Here is a 19,827-nt window from a genome sequence, read left to right as displayed (position 1 = left end):
GGAATAGTGACATTTCACCCTACCTGTCATAGATATATATAGTCCTTAGAATAAGCAGAGTACTGTATATGTAGGGTATAATCCAAATTAACTAATTTGCATGTATGTTGCTTAGCAACCAGATGGAAGTTTTCTTTTCACATTTATGGTCATTATGTATTACCGGTATGTTCTTTTATGAGTATTCAGTTTTGCTAGATATTCATATTTTAACATTCAACTCTATTATTTATGGATCCATTTTTTTTCAAATTTTCAACACCTGAAAAGTTAGTTATGATAAATATTGATATAAAGATACTGTAATCTGCAAGGATAGGTATAAATTATATCCACGGTATGATTTTTACACCAATCATCTTATTTTATAAATTTTACATGAAAAAAAAATTATACTCTTGAAATTTTCTTTTAATTTGATTGACGTTTTTTGGTGATAGAGTTTAAAGTAATTTTCTCTAATAAATGTTTTGTGTTCTCTTCTAACAATTATATAATGCATTTTTGAATATGACTTTTTAATAGAAGAATTTCACTATGAGAATATCAATACGGTGTACTGGTTAAGAACATGGACCAGTGCTAGGAAGATCCATGTTCAATCAGTAGGCATGGAAAAACACTGCCTGACTGTAAAATAGTCGCTTTTCGTCTTAAGACAGCCTACCTCACAAATATGTTGTTATGAAGAAAAAATAAAGGAGGAGATGCTATAAATGTTGCCTGGGCACCTAGGAAAAAAATTGGATATCAGCCTAATAGCTAAATACATATTTAAGCATGTGGTTAAATTTTTATACTGATTTGGAAAGTGGAAATTAATGTGTGCATTAAAACAAATCAATAAGCAAACTTTATCCATTGCAGCATAACACTGTATAAGATCACATTTTTTTGAATTGCAAATACTGATAGAAGCCACATTTATAAATTGAAATGCTTTTTAATCTGATGTTACTATTTTTTTTTTAGTTTTTAACTTTTATTTCTTATTTTAATTCACTTAACAATTTTATCACAGTGCTTATCTTCTGTAACTTGATTTATATAAGGAGAGAAGTTTTAATCACTATTTTATTTTATTGTGAATTACTTCAGCAAGTCTTAGAATCCCAAAGCAAAGTCAACATTTAAAAATAACATATGCTTTTGCTAGTGTTTCTGGATTATGCACAATTGAAAATAATCAGTAAACTCGTATGAGCTAGGATCAGTAGTCCACAAAGTCAGAGGGATTTTATTTTGAGATAGGTAATTAGTTGAAGTTGCTGAATTCTTGACTTTAATTAAGGAAGTAACAGATGCTTTTCCAGTTGTTCTGAATCCAACTCCTTATGAACCAAACGTCATGCAGCAATTTATGAAAAATATGGTATAAGGTCTTTTTAAAGTTTGTATTTCATTACAAGAAAAGTGAGTGAACTACAATCCAAGATTTCTGGAGCAATTTGCTACAGGCATAAAAAATTATCAGGTGAATTATTCATTGCCATCTAGTCATCAAAAGTTACCTTAAAACAGATGGCACTTCTTTTTCATCTTTTGGTCCTGCTGTGACCACGCCAACATTTAAAAGAATCATTTTTCTGACAAAATGCAGGATCTTATATCATACAGACTGAAATCTTCTAGAAGCAAAAGATTTCCTAGATTCAGAGTATCATTATTATATTCTGTATAATTAAAATATATGAATATATGAATATATAATTATATCCCTTCTAGACTCTAGAAAAATGGAAAATAAAGAAAACAAGGAAAGTAAAAAATGCCAACATGTACTAGAAGTTACCTTCCCACTATGGTGGGAAGGTAACAGCATTCCGTGTGCCTTTGGCATCTAGTCATGCCGGCCACATGACCACGGAGACGTCCTCAGACAAGCACTGGTTCTTCGGCTTTGAAACGGACATGAGCACCGGCCCCTAGAGTTGGAAACGACTAGCATGCATGTGCGGGGCAACCTTTACCTTTACCTTTACTAGAAGTTAAATGTATACTGGTAGGCAGTGTAAAAATAATTATAACACATAAATAAACACATAAATATGGAAGAACCATTTTTACTTCTCATGTGTTTCATTATATATCACAATAATGGTGATGTTTGGTAGTTGATAAGAACAGAAATTCCCCATTAAAAGTAATTCCAATTCATAAAGAGTTTCAAACAACTTCATCATGTTGAGAACTAAGCTTGACACATAGCCTGATATAGCTACAGACTTTCACGTATAATGTGAATCAGGTTCTATATATCTGAAACCACTGAGTCATTTTGTTTGCCAAGCAGGCATATTATTCTGATGAGCAACATTCCTTCTGGAATGTTATTACCTAATTATCGCACATCTGTGTTTAAACTTATGCCAGGGTGGATTTTATGGCTAGATAAATGAAACCAAAAGAGCCTTTTATGTTTTGTAATTCAGTATACAGAATAATATATTTCTTGTATTCAGTGACATACTCAATATTATATCACATTTTTTTATAACACAAAGGTCTGCTGCCTAAATCAGTAGCTTACCACATGGAGTCTGAGTTCCAATGGTGGCATATGTGATTACCCACCAAAGAGCCTTTGTCACACTACAGATCTGGAAGGTTCAATGATTTACTGAGGAGCTGTAGGACATGAAGGAGCAGAAATGGTACCTTGAAAGATGGTGGTAGTGGTGGAATACAACTGAACAAAGGTATAAGCCAAGGCTCGGATAGGCAATGTTAAAGTAAAGTTTCCCCCGCACATGCGTGCTAGTCATTTCTGACTCTAGGGGCCAGTGCTCATCTCCGTTTCAAAGCCGAAGAGCCAGCGCTTGTCCAAGGACATCTCCGTGGTCATGTGGCCGGCATGACTAGACGCCAAAGGTGCACAGAGTGCTGTTACCTTCCCATCGTAGTGGTCCCTATTTTTCTACTTGCATTTTTACGTGCTTTCGAACTGCTAGGTTGGCAGAAGCTGGGACAAGTAACAGGCGCTCACTCTGCTACACGGCACTCGGGATTCGACCCACCAAACTGCCGACCTTCTGATCGACAAGCTCAGCATCCTAACCCACTGAGCCACCGCGTCCCTAGGCAATGTTAGCTGATAATAATAAATACTCAGTAATTCTCAGCTCTAGATATGCTAACAGAATATCTTCTGACAGCACAATTTGAGGAGGCTCAATCTCAAAGCATAGGACTATTGGCAAGAACATCAACTGCAGTCTGAGAGTTGGCTAAATCTGAAAATAGATCTAAAGAATGTCAGAATCCTGTATAAAATAACAGATATTTCTCAAGCACCACTAGAGATGCATCCAAGATTTATAAGCATCCAAATAAATTAAATATGGAAAATGTTTATAAAATAATGTACCAGTTAGCAAATAATTTGAAATTCTATTCCATGGAATAATGTAGGATATTATAATATCTATTGCCAAGTATCATTTCAGAACTGTTCTGAAAAAAGTAGTAGCATGTCAAGCAAAACTTCAGCACATTTGTTATCTCACATGGCATGACCTAGAAATCCTTTCACCAATAAATAAAGCTGTGAAAGCCTGTGACCCATATTCAATATTTCTATCCAACAGAATGTTTGCATAGATGGAAGAAATCTATTAGAAATTAATTCCTTACTGTAACTAAGAAATTGAAAACCTAATGTGTACAAACCGATCCTTAATTAAAAATTCTTTGAGGTCCTTGCTGCTATGCTATTTTAACAGTCAAAACTATTTTTCAGAATTTTAAATACTATTCATCAAAAGGTCTAATTTAGTTTTTCAATGCTTTGAGAACCATAACAAAAACATTATTTTCCTATAATGTCCCATTTTATAAGTTTCTGGGAAAATGAATGATACTAGAATTGATGCCCAACCTTTAATATTTCCCAAAATCTCCAAAACATGAAAAACATTAGTAGCTATGAGGCTAGAACTATCAAAGATAATATGGTGAGTTCACTGCAAAACCAATACAAATTGAAATGATTTTGATCAGTATAACACAATTTTAAAGGATATGGGGGAATGGTATTAAAACTGCTAAAAAAGAAATGAAGGTAATTTTACATTATAATTTCAATGTTCTGTACCTTTCTTAATAATTGAGAGAGCTTGCAAAAGAGGTGTTAAGGTAAAGGTAAAGGTAAAGGTTCCCCTGCACATGCATGCTAGTCGTTTCCGACTCTTGGGGCTGGTGCTCATCTCTGTTTCAAAGCCAAAGAGCCAGCGCTTGTCCGAAGACGTCTCCGTGGTCATGTCGCCGGCATGACTAGATGCCAAAGGCACACGGAACGCTGTTACCTTCCCACCGTAGTGGTCCCTATTTTTCTACTTGCATTTTTACGTGCTTTTGAACAGCTAGGTTGGCAGAAGCTGGGACGAGTAACAGGCACTCACTCTGTTACGTGGCACTCGGGATTTGACCCACCAAACTGCCGACCTTCTGATCGACAAGCTCAGTGTCCTAACCTACTGAGCCACCACGTCCCTAAAGAGGTGTTAGATGATATTAAAATATATTTTAAATTTTATACATAATATGATAATAGGTTGTTTGATCTTTAGAATATTGATTGGCCTTTAAAAGATCGAGAAGCTGTCCAGATCAATATTACAAAAGGGTTCAGGGGTTACAGAGAATAGAATAATAGCTGGAATAACTTTTATCTTCTTTCAGAAGTATTTCTCAGCATTTTTCAGTATTTCTCAGTATTTCAGTGGAGAGGAAAAAGAAAAAAAAATCATTGCCAATATCAAATCATGATTTATGTCATGGGTTTGATGGTTGCAAACATTTTTCATATAGCATAAACAGCTAGGAATCAATAATGCACAGAAAGGCTCAGAACGTTTTGAGTTGATCATGCCATTGAAACCCCCCCCCTTGTTTGATGGGATATGGGGTTATAGGTTATTACAGCCAGAGTTTAGAAAAATACAATAGTCTATTTACCAAGATAAAAGAAACATAACGATAATTCAACATTTATTGGTTGGCTTGCAATGCTGCATGCATAATGCATAATTAATTACAGAAAAATAGAAACAGGGTTAAGAAATTTGGGTTTGCCTGAGAGGCTGTTGGCACTGGAACAAGAATAGTCTTTGGTTATTCTTAGACAAAAGATCTTGGATAAAATGGAATTCTAATATCAGCTGGAGTACAATTGGGACACATGAAGCTTCACTTCAAACTGGCCCATGTTGGCTGAGTTGTAGCACATAAATGTTAAAGTTACTGAGACAGAAAAAAATGGGGAAATTCATTCTATTTTACTCAAGAAACTAGGGAACACAATTACAATCAGAATATTAAATAGGGTTCACATAATTGTTTTTCAAGGAAAGATAGCTAACAGGCTAAAATTAATCTGAAAACTGCTATGAAATCTTCCCTTGTTGCACTGGTAAATATTTATTCCGATTCACGGAACATAGATGTGAATTAATTATTTATTCGTGGGAAAGCAATAATAATCTGTTTTATGAAGGGTTTTTTTTGTATGCATCAGAGTTTGGCACCTATAACAAATTTAAATAAATAAAATAAATACATAACATTACAAATACTGTAGCCCATAGTTGCTTCACATGAATAACTAATTTTCTAATAGTAGATTTTCCCCAATAGTTTTAATTACCTGAAAATAGTCTAGGATGGATATTATATGTGTTTGGATAATATATGTATTTTATTACCAATCATCTGCATTAAAAATAAATAAGAAGACCAAAAATATTATATCTCTCTTATACCTTAAAATAAAATGTAATAAAATATGATGACTAATCCAAACCATAGCTTCTTTTTTTACTTTTTAAATATATATTAAGAACTAAATAAAAGCAAAGACATATTTTTCATGGGATCTTATATGAAAAACATATGCTCTTGTATTTTAAATATTTGCAAGAAACTGGTGAAGTAAAATCATTTTATGAGTTTATTTTCTTCATAAATAACTGTAATTGTAATAGTTAATAAAAAGCATTTATCAGACTTGTGGCATTTCAATGTTTAGAAGCAATTAAATTGCATGTGTAGTAAAAACCTATATAACTTCCTTGTGATAACTACAGCAAAAGCAATGAATGCAACATTATCAGTAGCTCAATTATATTATTCCTCACAAAAATAATTAGTCAAAATATCCTGGAGACTTTTTATTTTTTTTAAAAAAAAATACACATTAATTGGAAATTAATAACTACATTGAATAGTATTTATTTGTAGGATTGTTCTAAACTTTAGTCACAAGGATTTGGCCAGGTAAATACAATTCTTTAAAAGTTTATATAGGTATGATACTTCTGTTTTTCTTATTGATTTTATGGAAGATTCTGATTAGTTGCAAGGCTCAATCTTTGAATCTTCTTTAAAAACAGTCCTATTTGTTAGCATATACAGTATTCTCTCCATTAAAACATACAATTTTCCATGTAAATATACATAGTGATATACTAAAACAAAAGCAAATAATTTTTTTTATTTCATATTTTAAAACTTTGATCATGAATATTAATAATTAATGTAGCTGAATATTTTTCTGCCCAGTTCAACAAATCTATGAAAAAAGGAAATGTGAAATGTATTATTCATTGAAACAACAAAACTTGATATTTTAGTGCATTTATTTATAGTTACACATTATAAAAAAATCTAAGCAAATATTTATTGTGAATTAAGCTGTATGTTATGCAAATACAGTTTATTTTTACATATTATGTAAGAATCTGATTTACATGCTTTTTATTTATGAGAGACTGTTGCAAATGTGTATAAACGTAATAATACATATATACTTAAGTTCAGCACTATATTTGCCCCTTGTATTTCTACTTTTTAAAGCATAATATATTTTTGGTACTGAACTCAATATCTTTATTAATCCATTGCATAAATCATTAATATGGTATTATACACAAATAAAAATACTATTTGGTTCATTAGAACCCCAGAGTTTATAGTAACAAAAGAACACAATCTAAAGGCAAATTCTCACATAACTTAAATGTGTTTAAAGAAAATTGTGACTAATAATGTCAAAAACTCTGAAAAACATTTGGAAGTGATCACGGAAAATCAAATAGAAGGGTATCCAATTCAATAGAAGAATACACCCAAATCAAGATGTAATGGTGGTCCCATATTCCCTAAAGAAATATTAAAATCAATTATCTTAACCTATAAGAAGCCAAATAAATCTCTTATTTTCATTAAAAATGATTCATATACAAAGGTGTTGGGAATGACATCATTCTGACTTCAAATAAATATAATTTAATTATTATATTCAACATTCTTTCAAATTGCATACAAACATTTCCTGTACTGAAACATCAATCCATATTGCGGTTGCTTTGCTTAAATTGCTTTCCATTAGCTACTGCAGTTTATACAATGACCTGATAATTGTAAATAATGCAGAAGTGAGGAAAATCCAGTTTAAAAAGTATGCCAAACTGACCACCCTGATTTGTATTAATTATATAGCTGAAAGCAAGAGCTGAACATTTCACCTGCCCACTCCTATATGAAGACTCAAATCAGTAAGAATCCATGCAGACAGTAATCATACAACCCTGTATCCCAAATTTCCATTACAAATGGAAAGGAAGAATTTCCTTTGCTATCTACTCAACAGACACAATTGGATAATCTGGGGAGGAGTGACTGCTCATGGTCACTCATGCTCTTGTGCCCTTCAAATTGGACTATTGCAAAGAGCTTTACATGAGGCCACCTGTGAAGAGTATTCAGAAGCTTCAACTGGTGAAGAATGTGACAGTGTGAACAGTTACTGGTCCCAGTAAGTTGTTACACATAACATCATTGCTATATGAGCTATATATTTCAATGTGTTTCTAATGTGTTACAATTGAAGATGCTGGTTATTACCTTTAGAGCCATTTATGGCTTTGGATTGGGTTACTTACTGGTAACATATTGGGGTGTCTCTCTCCAGTATCCCATTTTATCCAATCTGGCAGAAGGAACAATCCAGCAGGAGGGCTCCAGGTACTGTTAACTAAGAATTATTGGGTGGTGAGAAGGAGACCCTGCCCTGGCATCTGCTCTTTGGAACTTCATCATTCTCATAATTAGATTGGTCCTGTGCCTTTTGGCCTTTCATAAGGCCTTGAAAATTTGGTTTTGTGCCAAAGCCTAAGTGACCTGAATGTGGGATGGACCTTATACCCTGGATGATTGTATGGATAATGCTTGGCTGCCATATGTTTTATTTTTATTTTCTGTATTGTCTAGTTTATGTACTTTGTTTATTTTATTGTAAGCACCACAGTCCCATAAGAGTAAGATGGGTGGCTATATAAATCAAATGATTGGTTGACTGAATGAATGATATATTTGCTCAATTTGCTTGAAAAATTAATAGGTTTGTGGACCTAAGCTGTTTATATTTTAACAACAGTTACAATTACTTGTAATTACATTCACATTAGGAATATCTATTTACTAATATTTCTTACGAATGTATTTCTAAATCATAGTAAAAATGTAACACTTTTATTTAGGAGTCTATGGGTAATTTTCCACTGAAAATAAAAGCAAAATAGCAAGTGTTGTCTCAGGTCTGAAAATGTTCTTCTCTTACAATACTATTGTAACACTATTCTTGGTTATATATTTTGCATTTACATTGTTGTATTTGTTGCTTAGTCCAGTTTGATATCAAATTATTGTACCTATGCAGCAAATGAGCTTTCTTAATCACATGACATCACATTTAAACATTACTGTTATTCTAGTTGTATCCTATATGTACGTCAGGGAATTTCATGAATTTATGAAGTTGGGGGATTAAAATAATTTTATTTTAATTATTTAATAATTTATTTTATTATATTTTATAATTTATTTTATTATATTTTAAATAATATTACACAAATGAGAAATTATAATGTTAATTCCTTCAGAGACTAGAGAAGTTATAAAAATATGTCTATATTTAAATAATAGTGAAACAGTCATCTGGTTCTGGGCTGTACTTCACGTATTATTTCAGTGTAATGAACTGGACATTTTCCGTTTCATCCCAGATAGATAGATCAGTGTGGAATAAGAACTGATAGAGAACAGCACATATATATTCCCATAATAAGCTTTCAAGAAATATCCAAATTTAAAAAAAACACATGTTGTGATAGTTTAATAAATATCATATTGAAATAAAAATTATATATATATATATATATATATATATATATATATATATATATATATATATATATATATATATATATATATATATATAATTTTATTTCGATATGATATATATGTGTGTGTGTGTGTGTGTATGTATGTATGTATGTATGTATGTATGTATGTAGGTGCTATGTATCCAGGTGCAGGCATCTGCATAGCAGCGGACAATAAGGGGCATTGGCCTGGACGGTTTTGGCGGGAAACCCAGTTTTGGCCGGAAACCTAGGGCCAACCCCATTGGCTAGCCGCCTACCTGGCCAGGTATATAAGAAGGCCAGGTAGCCCTTGTTTTCCAGTATGCAACCCCCCCAAATAAAGAGCTGAACGCGTACTCCGGCTGGCGTCTCTTCCTTGCGTCGGACCCACTAAATTACAGTATGTATGTATTCCATTTTGCTCTTCTGATCAAGAATCTAAGTGGGCTGAAAAGCCAGCCCACTTTTCCAAGAGTACATGTTTTTGCTTGTGACTTTATCTCAATTTCTGCATCCTCCATTTTTTTAGAAATGCTTTTTTTCTGGCTGAGATAACATTACTATTAAGTCAAAGAGTGAACAACTAAATATATTTGGTATCTGTGAATTAGGAAGAACATATTTGTTATTTCTTTTCCTAATAATGAAATACAGATGTTCCTGGTAGCTATTCAAGTATGTAGTATTTGTTTGTTATTATCACAAACTGAAACAAAGGAACAAAAATATAAAATCTCTCATTATTTATGTTGCATGCTTAGGTCTGGAGTGAAAGTAAGTAATTGGTTGCACACCTGTAAGAAAGATTTTATCCTTTCTTTCTTGCACATTATTTCCTATTGCATGCTAAATATCTTTTAGACTGAGATTAAAAGAAAACCTGCTCAATATGGTGGTATGAAAAGGGCCAAGTAGCTTTCTGGAAATGTGCTTTGGGAGTATTTATATGTTTTCATAAAAGTGATTCTTTTTTTCTAAATGAATGAAAAGAAAGTCTGCACAATATTATGTTTTATAACCACAACTGAGATAACTCAGTTGAGCTTGCATTTATTGTTATAAGAGTTCTTTGAAGCTGAGAGCTATGGTCATAGTCAGGATTCTTGGCTTTTTTTTTTTACACAAAATAAGTTTTGACATTTTTAGCTTACACACAATTTTTCAAACATAAATACAAAATATCCGAAGCACTGAAATTTCTGTGGACTTTGAAGTTAGGATATGTTCAATATTTTCATCAAAATAGTTCACAACTTGGTTAAAATCTGTACATCAAACCTATGAATGGTTCATTCTCTTTAAGAATTGATTTGAAGTACAAGGCTAATACCCTGAAAACATTCAATCTACTCTTATGTAAAGGGTCAGCTGCAATCATCCAGCCACATAAACCTAGTTTATATCTGACATTTATATATATTTATATAAAGGCAACAAAATCTTTAAAATTGCAAACAAATATAAATTTCTATGGCACTTTCTCTCATGAGTTAAATCCCATTAAAAGTAGTACAGCTATCTTATGTAGAGTCTGTGACTAAGAGGGTATCATAATATTTGATAAATAATTTCAATTTCTTCAGCAATAAAATAAATTACAGTATTTATATTGGTTGACTTGCTTAACTGAGACCATGGTACTGATGTCGCCCAGGACGACAGACTAAAACTATTGAATCAAAATGAAAATAGACAGTCAACAGAAGTAGACCAAACTACTTCCATTAATTATTCTTCAATTGCCAAAAAAACCAAGGTCAAATGTAAAGTTTTGGTCACAGATTTATTAGAATCCACATGCCTTTTTGCCCCTCTAGATAACTGTTGTTGTTTTATGCTTTGCTATCATCTTCTTTTGACAGGATGATATCATTGGATACTTTGATCTCTATAGTATCTGAACTTAAAACTTCTTTTCCATTTTCTTCCTTTAATGGTAATTTCCTAGGATAAATATAAAACAAAAGACATTACAGTTAGAAACTAGTGTTGATAGAGAATGCATATTTCATTTGGCAGCATATTTTTTATAGATTACACTGCTGCACTTGTCACATACTGTATATTCCCTGTATATATTCGAAATTAGATCAGGCTCTTTATTTTCTAACATCTACAGATAGTTAAAAATATATTTTTAGGCAAAGATCTGCACCTTATTCATCTTTTATTAACTTCAGATTAAGTTTGGATCTTGTCTTTAGACAAAAATTATAGTATAAACCTAAGAATTCTGGCATAGTTAGTCAGCTGTTTTCCTAAACTCAGTGAGAACTCTAGTGTAAAAGTTAGATGCACTGTGAGGGAATATTACACTAAGCAAATTCTCTGGTGGCCAGTCTAGTTTATCATCTCCCAGAATTGAAGGATGGGTACCTTTAAATCCTCCTATATGCACATAGTGCTCTGTTGTCATCTTAGACCCTAAATGCTTTAGAAAACTTTATGAACTTTAATTATATAATTTAGTAATTATATAATTTGTATAATTTAATTATGCAAAACCCAAGGTACTAATATTTGTTAATCTCCCTAGTATTCATTCTTGGCAAGTGAATAAGAATGTGATTGAACAAATATTTCAGGGAATGCTCGTCTGATTGTTTTCTAGGCAGAATCTTGTCCTCTCTTTTCTCAGTATATTCATTATATAATTATGTATATTAAAATAAATATACTTGAGTCAAAGCTTTACTATGATAAAACAAAGTGGCAAAGATTAAACAAACCTATTCAATTGTTCCATTCAATATGAATACCACTTTTGTCCTTCCCTTCTATCCAGACTTGAAGGTGCATTTCATGCCTATTATTTACACTTCCATAACTATTAACAATTGCTAATTGTGTGAATGGTCTTGCATAAATAGATGTACTTTATTTAGAAAGTGCACATTTAACCATATTTATAGACATGCATCTTTGTTGTTTAGATAATAATAAAAATATATTTTTTTAAAAAAACTTCTAGATCAGGGGTGTCAAACTCAATTTCATTGAGGGCCGCATCAGCATTGCGGTTGCCCTCAGGGGGCCGGGTGGGTATGGCCAGGGTGGGCGTGGCCTACTGGGTGGGCGTGGCTACAGTGCATATGGCCTACTGGGTGGGCGTGGCCAGCTCTACATCGTTCGCATCAAGGGTGCCTATGGGGGCCTGGGCAGGAGTGGGACAGATCTGAGGGTCTCTGGCAGGAGGAGGGTCTCTGGGCCAGGGCCAAGGCAGTGGGGGCTGTTCCCTCACTGTTTCCAGGATGGCTTTGCGGGCCACATGAAACCACTTCGTGGGCCGGATCCGGCCCCCGGGCCTTGTGTTTGACATGTCTGTTCTAGATTATGGCCTTCAAATATAATATAATGAAGTTTTATGTGACTTAAAATAACTGTTTTCTAATAGATTAAACCAGTGACAGATATTTATAGTTTATATTTAAGGTTTACAACACAGATTTCAAATTGATTTGACACTTAGTGATAGATTAAAATGAAATACATTAATTTGATGCTTGTCACCCTATTAGTAACCACTGGTTAATTTAATAGATACAGCGCCTTTGAGAATTTGTTATGTATTATTTGAAATCTGTAGATCTAAAACCTTTTTCTTAACCTAAAGGCCACACTGGCACTTCATTAGTCCTAAATGTAAAATTACTAAAAAATATCAAAATGCATACTCTGGTTCTGTTAATGGTGTTGTTTCATTGGGCTCATTTACTGGGCTTCCATCTTCATGACTGGTAATTCTTTCATCCTCTGTTCTCATTTCAACTATTGGTTCTTTTGATCCATCTTTCCTAAGTAAAAATAAAAGTAAAAAATACTTAATGCACTAATGTTTTAATTTAAAAATGGCGAATATTTATTACCCCATTCCATGTATGCTAAGAGGTATTTATGAATTCTCCAAATGCCACCAGAATCCTTGCTGACATATCAAAATATTATTAATCGGACAAATTAATCAAATACTAAAATTTCCAGACAGGATATTTCAGAATATGCAGAAGAGTAAATACAATGCATTTTTGATGTGAAAAGCTATGTCCCTTTTTCACATTTTTCCACAAATCTGAAAAAAAAAAGTTAACTGCTTTCATCAGTCCTATTAAAGCCATGGCTATTTTAATCAGTTCGCACACTAAAGCAATACTTTTTCAGGCTTAAGTAGTAGCCTAAGAGAAGAAATGGCTATTACCTCCAAGCAATCTTTTCAAAGTTATATTAACATGTACATATTTTTGCCTTTGCATCACTTTTATACCTTGTCCAACTGAAAAGATATTGGATGAGTTTTTTTTGTTTTGTTTTTTTAAATTTATTTTAATTCCATTTATATCCCGCCCTTCTCCGAAGACTCAGGGAGGCTTACAAGCTTAGCAGTAGCCTTCATTCTATGTATATGCCTGCTTATTAGGGCTTTCACACACAGGAGAAAAAAGAGCTCTAAAGTGTGCAAAAGAAAAATCTATTATATTATTTCTGTTTGTTTCATTTCAGATAGAGAAAGCTGTCTTGAGATGTTCTCCCTGGATTCAGTTCTGGAAAAGTGATATTTGATGAGATTCATTCTTATATCATTTTACGCTTTATAGATCATTGCCAGCATCTGAATTGGCTAAAAGCTTATTGGTAAACAGTACAATGACTTTAGGAGAGGTATTCCTGTAGCTTGCAGTGATGAAATTGTTCTGCTGGACCAGTTGTTCATTCTGTATATCTTCAAAGACTGCCCTATAGAACACATTGCATCAATCCAGCTGAGTGATACTCAGTTTATAAATTACCAAATTTGAGCCAGAATTATACTAACAACCTTCTTGATGTCAGCTATGATGAGAAAAGAATATGACAAACCCAAGCTATATGTTTCAAAATTCTAATTTCTGAATGTTTCTCCAACAATAAAAATATTTTAATTAGGCTTCATTAAACATTCGCTGAAGCACCCAATATATACAAATTTTATTTTTTTTAAATTTTCCTATTATATTATATTTTAAGATCAGAAGGAACTAATTTCTATTAGAAACTGTTTAAAGAAGCCCTGCATTAATCTTGAACTTCTTATCAAGAAAATATGTGACATGAATCTTAATTAATTATTCTAATCACTATAGATTTCAAAAGTGCAAAAGCATTTTGTTCAAATAATCCAGAAAACAAACGTTGAGTAGTCTGTCAACAAATTTAAAGAAAATTAAGTCTTCCCCACAGATCCCTTCCCCCCCAAATTAATGTTTAATATATCATATCAAATCAAGATTTTAAAATTTGGAGAAATTCAAAGGAAGTCAAGTTCAGAAAGCCATAACAAAATCTTTGTTAGTATCTTGTTCTTTTAAGTTAAAGCAAGAACATCCCTTGTCATAATCATTCCTTTCTTTCTAAGTGCACGATAATTAAAAAAAAATCCCATATCTTTTGAAAAAGTAGCTATCATGGTCCTAACATTCAAATTTATCAAATATATAGATCTATAATTCGAACATATAATGAAATCCCTTGTCTTCTTTAAGAAAAACCATGATGTTAGCTTCATCACAAAAGAGAATGATTTCTTTCAAAACCTTTCCTCTAAGCCTCTAATAAAATAGGACAGATAATAAGAGCTTTTTTAATAACATATATATACTTCTTCTAACAATTGCTGGCAAGAAGGATAGAGATTTTCTCCAGATTTCATAATAGTGACAACTTTTTGAAGGAAAAGATGTAAAGTAAAATTAATAACCAATCACACAATTGTGATCTATGGCCTTCCCAGCTGGCTTCCAACAAGCAAAATCAATGGGACTGACTGTGATTCACTTAAGAACACGTGATTCACTTAATGACTGCAGTAAAAATCCTTGTAAAATCAGCTCTGGCATATGATGATTTGCTTAATGATTGCATTGCTTAGCAATCAAAATATTGTCCCACTTCTGGTTGTAGGTTATGCAGGTACATACCTAGCATATATAGAACATACATGAAATCATCTGTTGATACATAATTAAAACTATACAGTTTAGAAGTGATTTATTTTCCAAACTGATCTGGAATATGTACAAATATATCAGAATAGTTGGTAAAATAATATGTTGTTTCAGTTTGTTAAAGTCTGGAAGCCAGTAACTCACTATATTTTTTTTTTACTTTTATCCAATGTTGTGCATTTGTGTATTTTTTCCACATCAAGTCTAGTCCTGAACTGTTTAAAGAGTTATCCTACCACAAGATATTTCTACTTCAGTAATCCTTAGCAAATCTGCCAATCAAAAATTTCAACACTTCTTGTTCAGCTGGATTCCAACTCTTAAACATTAAATTTTATTAAGGAGAAAATGAACAAGGGAAAATGGCATATAGCATATTGATTCATTTCCTCTCTGATCTGGATTGTATCAAAATACCAAGCTTTGCTTCCCAAAATGATAGAAAATATATTCTATAAACATCCCTACACAATGAATGCTTAGGGCAGAAATCATGGTTCAATTATCTTTTTTTTTAAATTGTGATAATGCAAACAAGATAATATTACTGATACATATCTCTGTATCAATGTATTATGTGCAACTGCAGTCCGGAGAACTCAGATGTCCCACTGTGTATGTTTGTGGAGTTTTGACTGAATAGAATAAAAATACAAATATGATTTTTGTTAAGGTCACATCTGAATGATTCTCAAACTGTATGTGTCATGATATTTTATTAGAGTTATAGGTAATAAACATTAAGTAAAAGTTAGAGAACATTTGTTGAATCACAATCCTAAAGGCTCATGGGATACAACAGTTTGCATGTTATTTGCAAGTAACCAGTATATATTATTTTTCTCAAAGTATTGTGACCAATACTCACAAATATGCTGCTTTTCCTTCTTCCAGCTCTTTACTCTTCCCGCTGGACCCACTCTTTTTCCCACAGATCCTTCTAGTGATGCACATTAACAATCCACACTGCCGTACAAAGAAGCAGCTGACATCAGTCACAACAAGTATTAGCAGAAGAGCAGCTACACCCAGTCCAATGACTGCACCAAGTCCAAGTCCATTAAACAATGTACCTTGAAGTAAATGAAATAGACAGCGTCATAAAAGCTAACTTCGGCAGAATTTAGGTTAATCCCAGAAGAGGAAGAAATGGAGGAAGGGCTGGGATGGGGGAGGGAGGGAAACAAAACTTAAAGGAGGAGAAGAAAGCATTATCAGGCTTTCAAGATTTGTTACTATAGTCTGAATTAATGAAGTAGACTTTCAGGCATTCCTGCTGAATCTCTTTTTTTGACATGGATTATCTTTAAATTGTAACAGATCTTTGTTTCATGTGACATGCCCCTCCCCCCCATAGCAGAATCATATTTAACAGAATAACAGAGTTGAAAAGGACCTGGAACGTCTTCTAGTCCAACCCTTTTCTCAGGCAGTAAACCCTATACCATTTCAGACAAATGGTTGTCCAGTATTTGTTGAGTGGAAACCACATTTGCAAAATTCCATATCTATGTTAATGTACAAATTGGTTTAGAAAATGTGACGCAGGCAAGTTTTCATATTATTAAAAGGTGAATCAAATTTCTCTTCAGTCTCTGGCCACTTTATTTATTTATTTATTTATTTATTTATTTATTTATTTATTTATTTATTTATTTGATTTGTATACCGCCCTTCTCCCTAAGGACTCAGGGCGGTGAACAGTGACATAAATAACAGAATGCACAAATACAGATATTGAAAACAAATTAAACCCTAATTTTGCCCAAATGCAGAAGATAGTTACCTTAAAACAATAATTACAACAGAACCCGTCAGACCAGACCGGATTGCTCAAACAGATATTTTTTTAGGTCGCGTCGGAAGGAGCGAAGGTCGGGAGCCATCCGGAGCTCAACCGGTAAACGGTTCCATAGGTCAGGCGCGCCCACAGAGAATGCCCTCCCTCTGGGAGCCACCAGACGGCATTCTCCGAACGGCGGAACCCTTAGGAGGCCCTCTCTGTGGGAGCGCACTGGACGGAGGGACGTTGACATTGACTTCTATGTGTAAGAATTAGATTATTTCTGTTGTTGTTGTTGTTAGGTGCGAAGTCATGTCCGACCCATCGCAACCCCATGGACAATGTTCCTCCAGGCCTTCCTGTCCTCTACCATCTTCTGGAGTCCATTTAAGCTCATGCCTACTGCTTCAGTGACTCCATCCAGCCACCTCATTCTCTGTCGTCCCCTTCTTCTATTGCCCTCAATCTTTCCCAGCATTAGGCTCTTCTCCAGTGAGTCCTTCCTTCTCATTAGGTGGCCAATTTGTAGTGTAGCTTAAATCTACTGAATGTTTTCTTTGAATATGGTTCTCTACAAGGATATTTAAACACTTTGTCAAACATTTACCATTGCTAAAGCAAAGAAATTTGGAAAAAATATTTGCATAGAATGGCTCAAGGCCTTGTCTGACCATCTGTCTGTCAGCAATATATCTCTGAGAAAACAAAGTGGAATGAGACCAAATTTGGTGTGGAGGGAAGAATGCAGCTGGATCAAGATAATCCAGCTAAGAAAAATAGAAAAAAAAAATATGTTAAAATATTCCCCTGAATCTATGCTAAGCAGCAGCTTCAAACGCTGCCAACTGTTCCATTCTAGGTTTTCCTCTATACTTTGGGTCACAGTATTCATAGTGGGATATATGTAACATCCTTTGTGTTCCACAGTATATATTGCCTTATAAAAATATCTAGACACAATACAAGGGAGAGCAGAAACATGCTAAAAATGCAACACATATGCAGCGGCCCTGATTAGACCGCTACATAAACAGAGACAATATATATGTACCAATCTCTACTACGCATTTTTTTTATTTTTTATTTTAATTCCATTTATATCCCGCCCTTTTCCGAAGACTCAGGGCGGCTTACAAGCTTAGCAGTAGCCTTCATTCTATGTTTATGCCTGCTTATTAGGGCTTTCACACACACCCCAAGCGGCATTATTACGAAGTCAGCTTAATTGCCCCCAACAATCTGGGTCCTCATTTTACCTACCTCGGAAGGATGGAAGGCTGAGTCAACCTTGAGCCTGGTGGGATGCGAACCTGCACTAATTGCAGGCAGCTGGTGTTACTTAAGGAGGCATTAGCCTACTGCTCCACCAAGGCACATATATGTGCATACATATATGCACATATGCAAACATGTACACAAACTTGTGAAAATAAAAGGTGGGGAAAAAATCCATGCTTTTCCTGACTTTTTTAAAATACAACTTTCAGATAGATGAGAGAGAGGGAGACGGAGAAAAGCAGATGTGGTGATAAACCACTTAACTCATCCCACTATATTTTTATTTTCCAAACTTCTATATTTTCAAACCAATATTTAATTGTTGATGGTGTTAAATGTTACTAGCTTAAAGTAAATTAACTATTTTTATTATTAAAATCCAAATGTACTATTTGTATTAATATGAACAATTTTGTGTGAGTTTCACTGTGACTTTTTAGGTTTAGATTTTTTTTAAGTCTAACTTCTTGTAATGAGAATAAATAAAATTAAAATTAAAATCACTGTACTTCTTGGACAAAGACTGGAGTAGTCACCTTTAATATGAGCAATTAATGAAAATCTGAATAAAAGTAATGTTTTGCACACACTGCAGCTTTTATATCAGTGAGCTATTTTTTTGTTTTGTGAAATTTTAATTTGATTGATTTTGATTTCTAAGCATCCATTATATGTTTTAAAAGTGAATTAATCATAATAAGTAATGCAACAATTTTTTGGTCACTTCTGTGTCATGTTAAAAAAGTCCAGTAAAATATTAGAGCAACTCTGAAGCTTATCCATTCCTATCTTTTTAAGTACAAAATTTAAACTTCAGTTTGAATTGAGAATAATTCTTAATGACTGTGGATAAAAAAGATAATTTTAACTTCTTCCCCTACAACTTTTATATTTCTTGCAAAATTGGTCTGAGGCCTAGAAGCCTCTGTGAAACATGAGAGACAATGGTAGGCAGACTGAAGGGAGGTAAATCAAGTGAGACTTCCAATGCATGGTTGCTACTAAGTAATCTATCTTAAGGGATGCGGTGGCTCAGTGGGTTAGGACACTGAGCTTGCCAATCAGAAGGTCGGCAGTTTGGCAGGTCAAGTCCCGAGTGCCGTGTAACAGAGTGAGTGCCTGTTACTCGTCCCAGCTTCTGCTAACCTAGCAGTTCGAAAGCACGTAAAAATGCAAGTAGAAAAATAGGGACCACTACGGTGGGAAGGTAACAGTGTTCCATGCGCCTTTGATGTCTAGTCATGCCGGCCACATGGCCACGGAGATGTCCTTGGACAAGCGCTGGGTCTTCGGCTTTGAAACGGAGATGAGCACTGGCCCCTAGAGTCGGAAATGACTAGCACGCATGTGCGGGGGAACCTTTACCTTTTACCTTTAATCTATCTTGGCTATTCACAAAATAGTCTTCCCAGGTCCATATATTCAGTTAATTATTGTTCACACTAGGCAATATATTTCATAGCACAGGAAAAACATTGTGCCATGCAATACTGTGTCTGATTGAACAATAAATTAGTTTACATTAAAAAAAGAAGAATCATTTTATAATAATGGCTATCCGCAGCATTTCAAAAAATTCTAAAAG

General features: G+C 33.7%; 1 protein-coding gene across 1 annotated transcript in view; it reads right to left on the bottom strand.

Annotated features, from left to right (window-relative positions):
- Window positions 1–11,035: 11,035 nt before the first annotated feature.
- Window positions 11,036–19,827, bottom strand: part of NCAM2 (neural cell adhesion molecule 2) — a gene marked incomplete at its 3' end in the record, with an annotated part of 176,441 nt that continues 167,649 nt past the window's right edge. Inside the window, 3 exon segments of the mRNA XM_081327226.1 lie at window positions 11,036–11,147; window positions 12,878–12,997; window positions 16,050–16,254. Coding sequence (XP_081183352.1) covers window positions 11,036–11,147; window positions 12,878–12,997; window positions 16,050–16,254 — 437 coding nt within the window.

This window comes from Vipera berus (genome assembly GCF_964194415.1).
Source record: "Vipera berus genome assembly, chromosome: 4".
NCBI classification, from domain to species: Eukaryota; Metazoa; Chordata; class Lepidosauria; order Squamata; family Viperidae; genus Vipera; species Vipera berus.
Note: the sequence above shows the minus strand (reverse complement) of the source record. Positions and strands in the feature narration are given on the sequence as shown.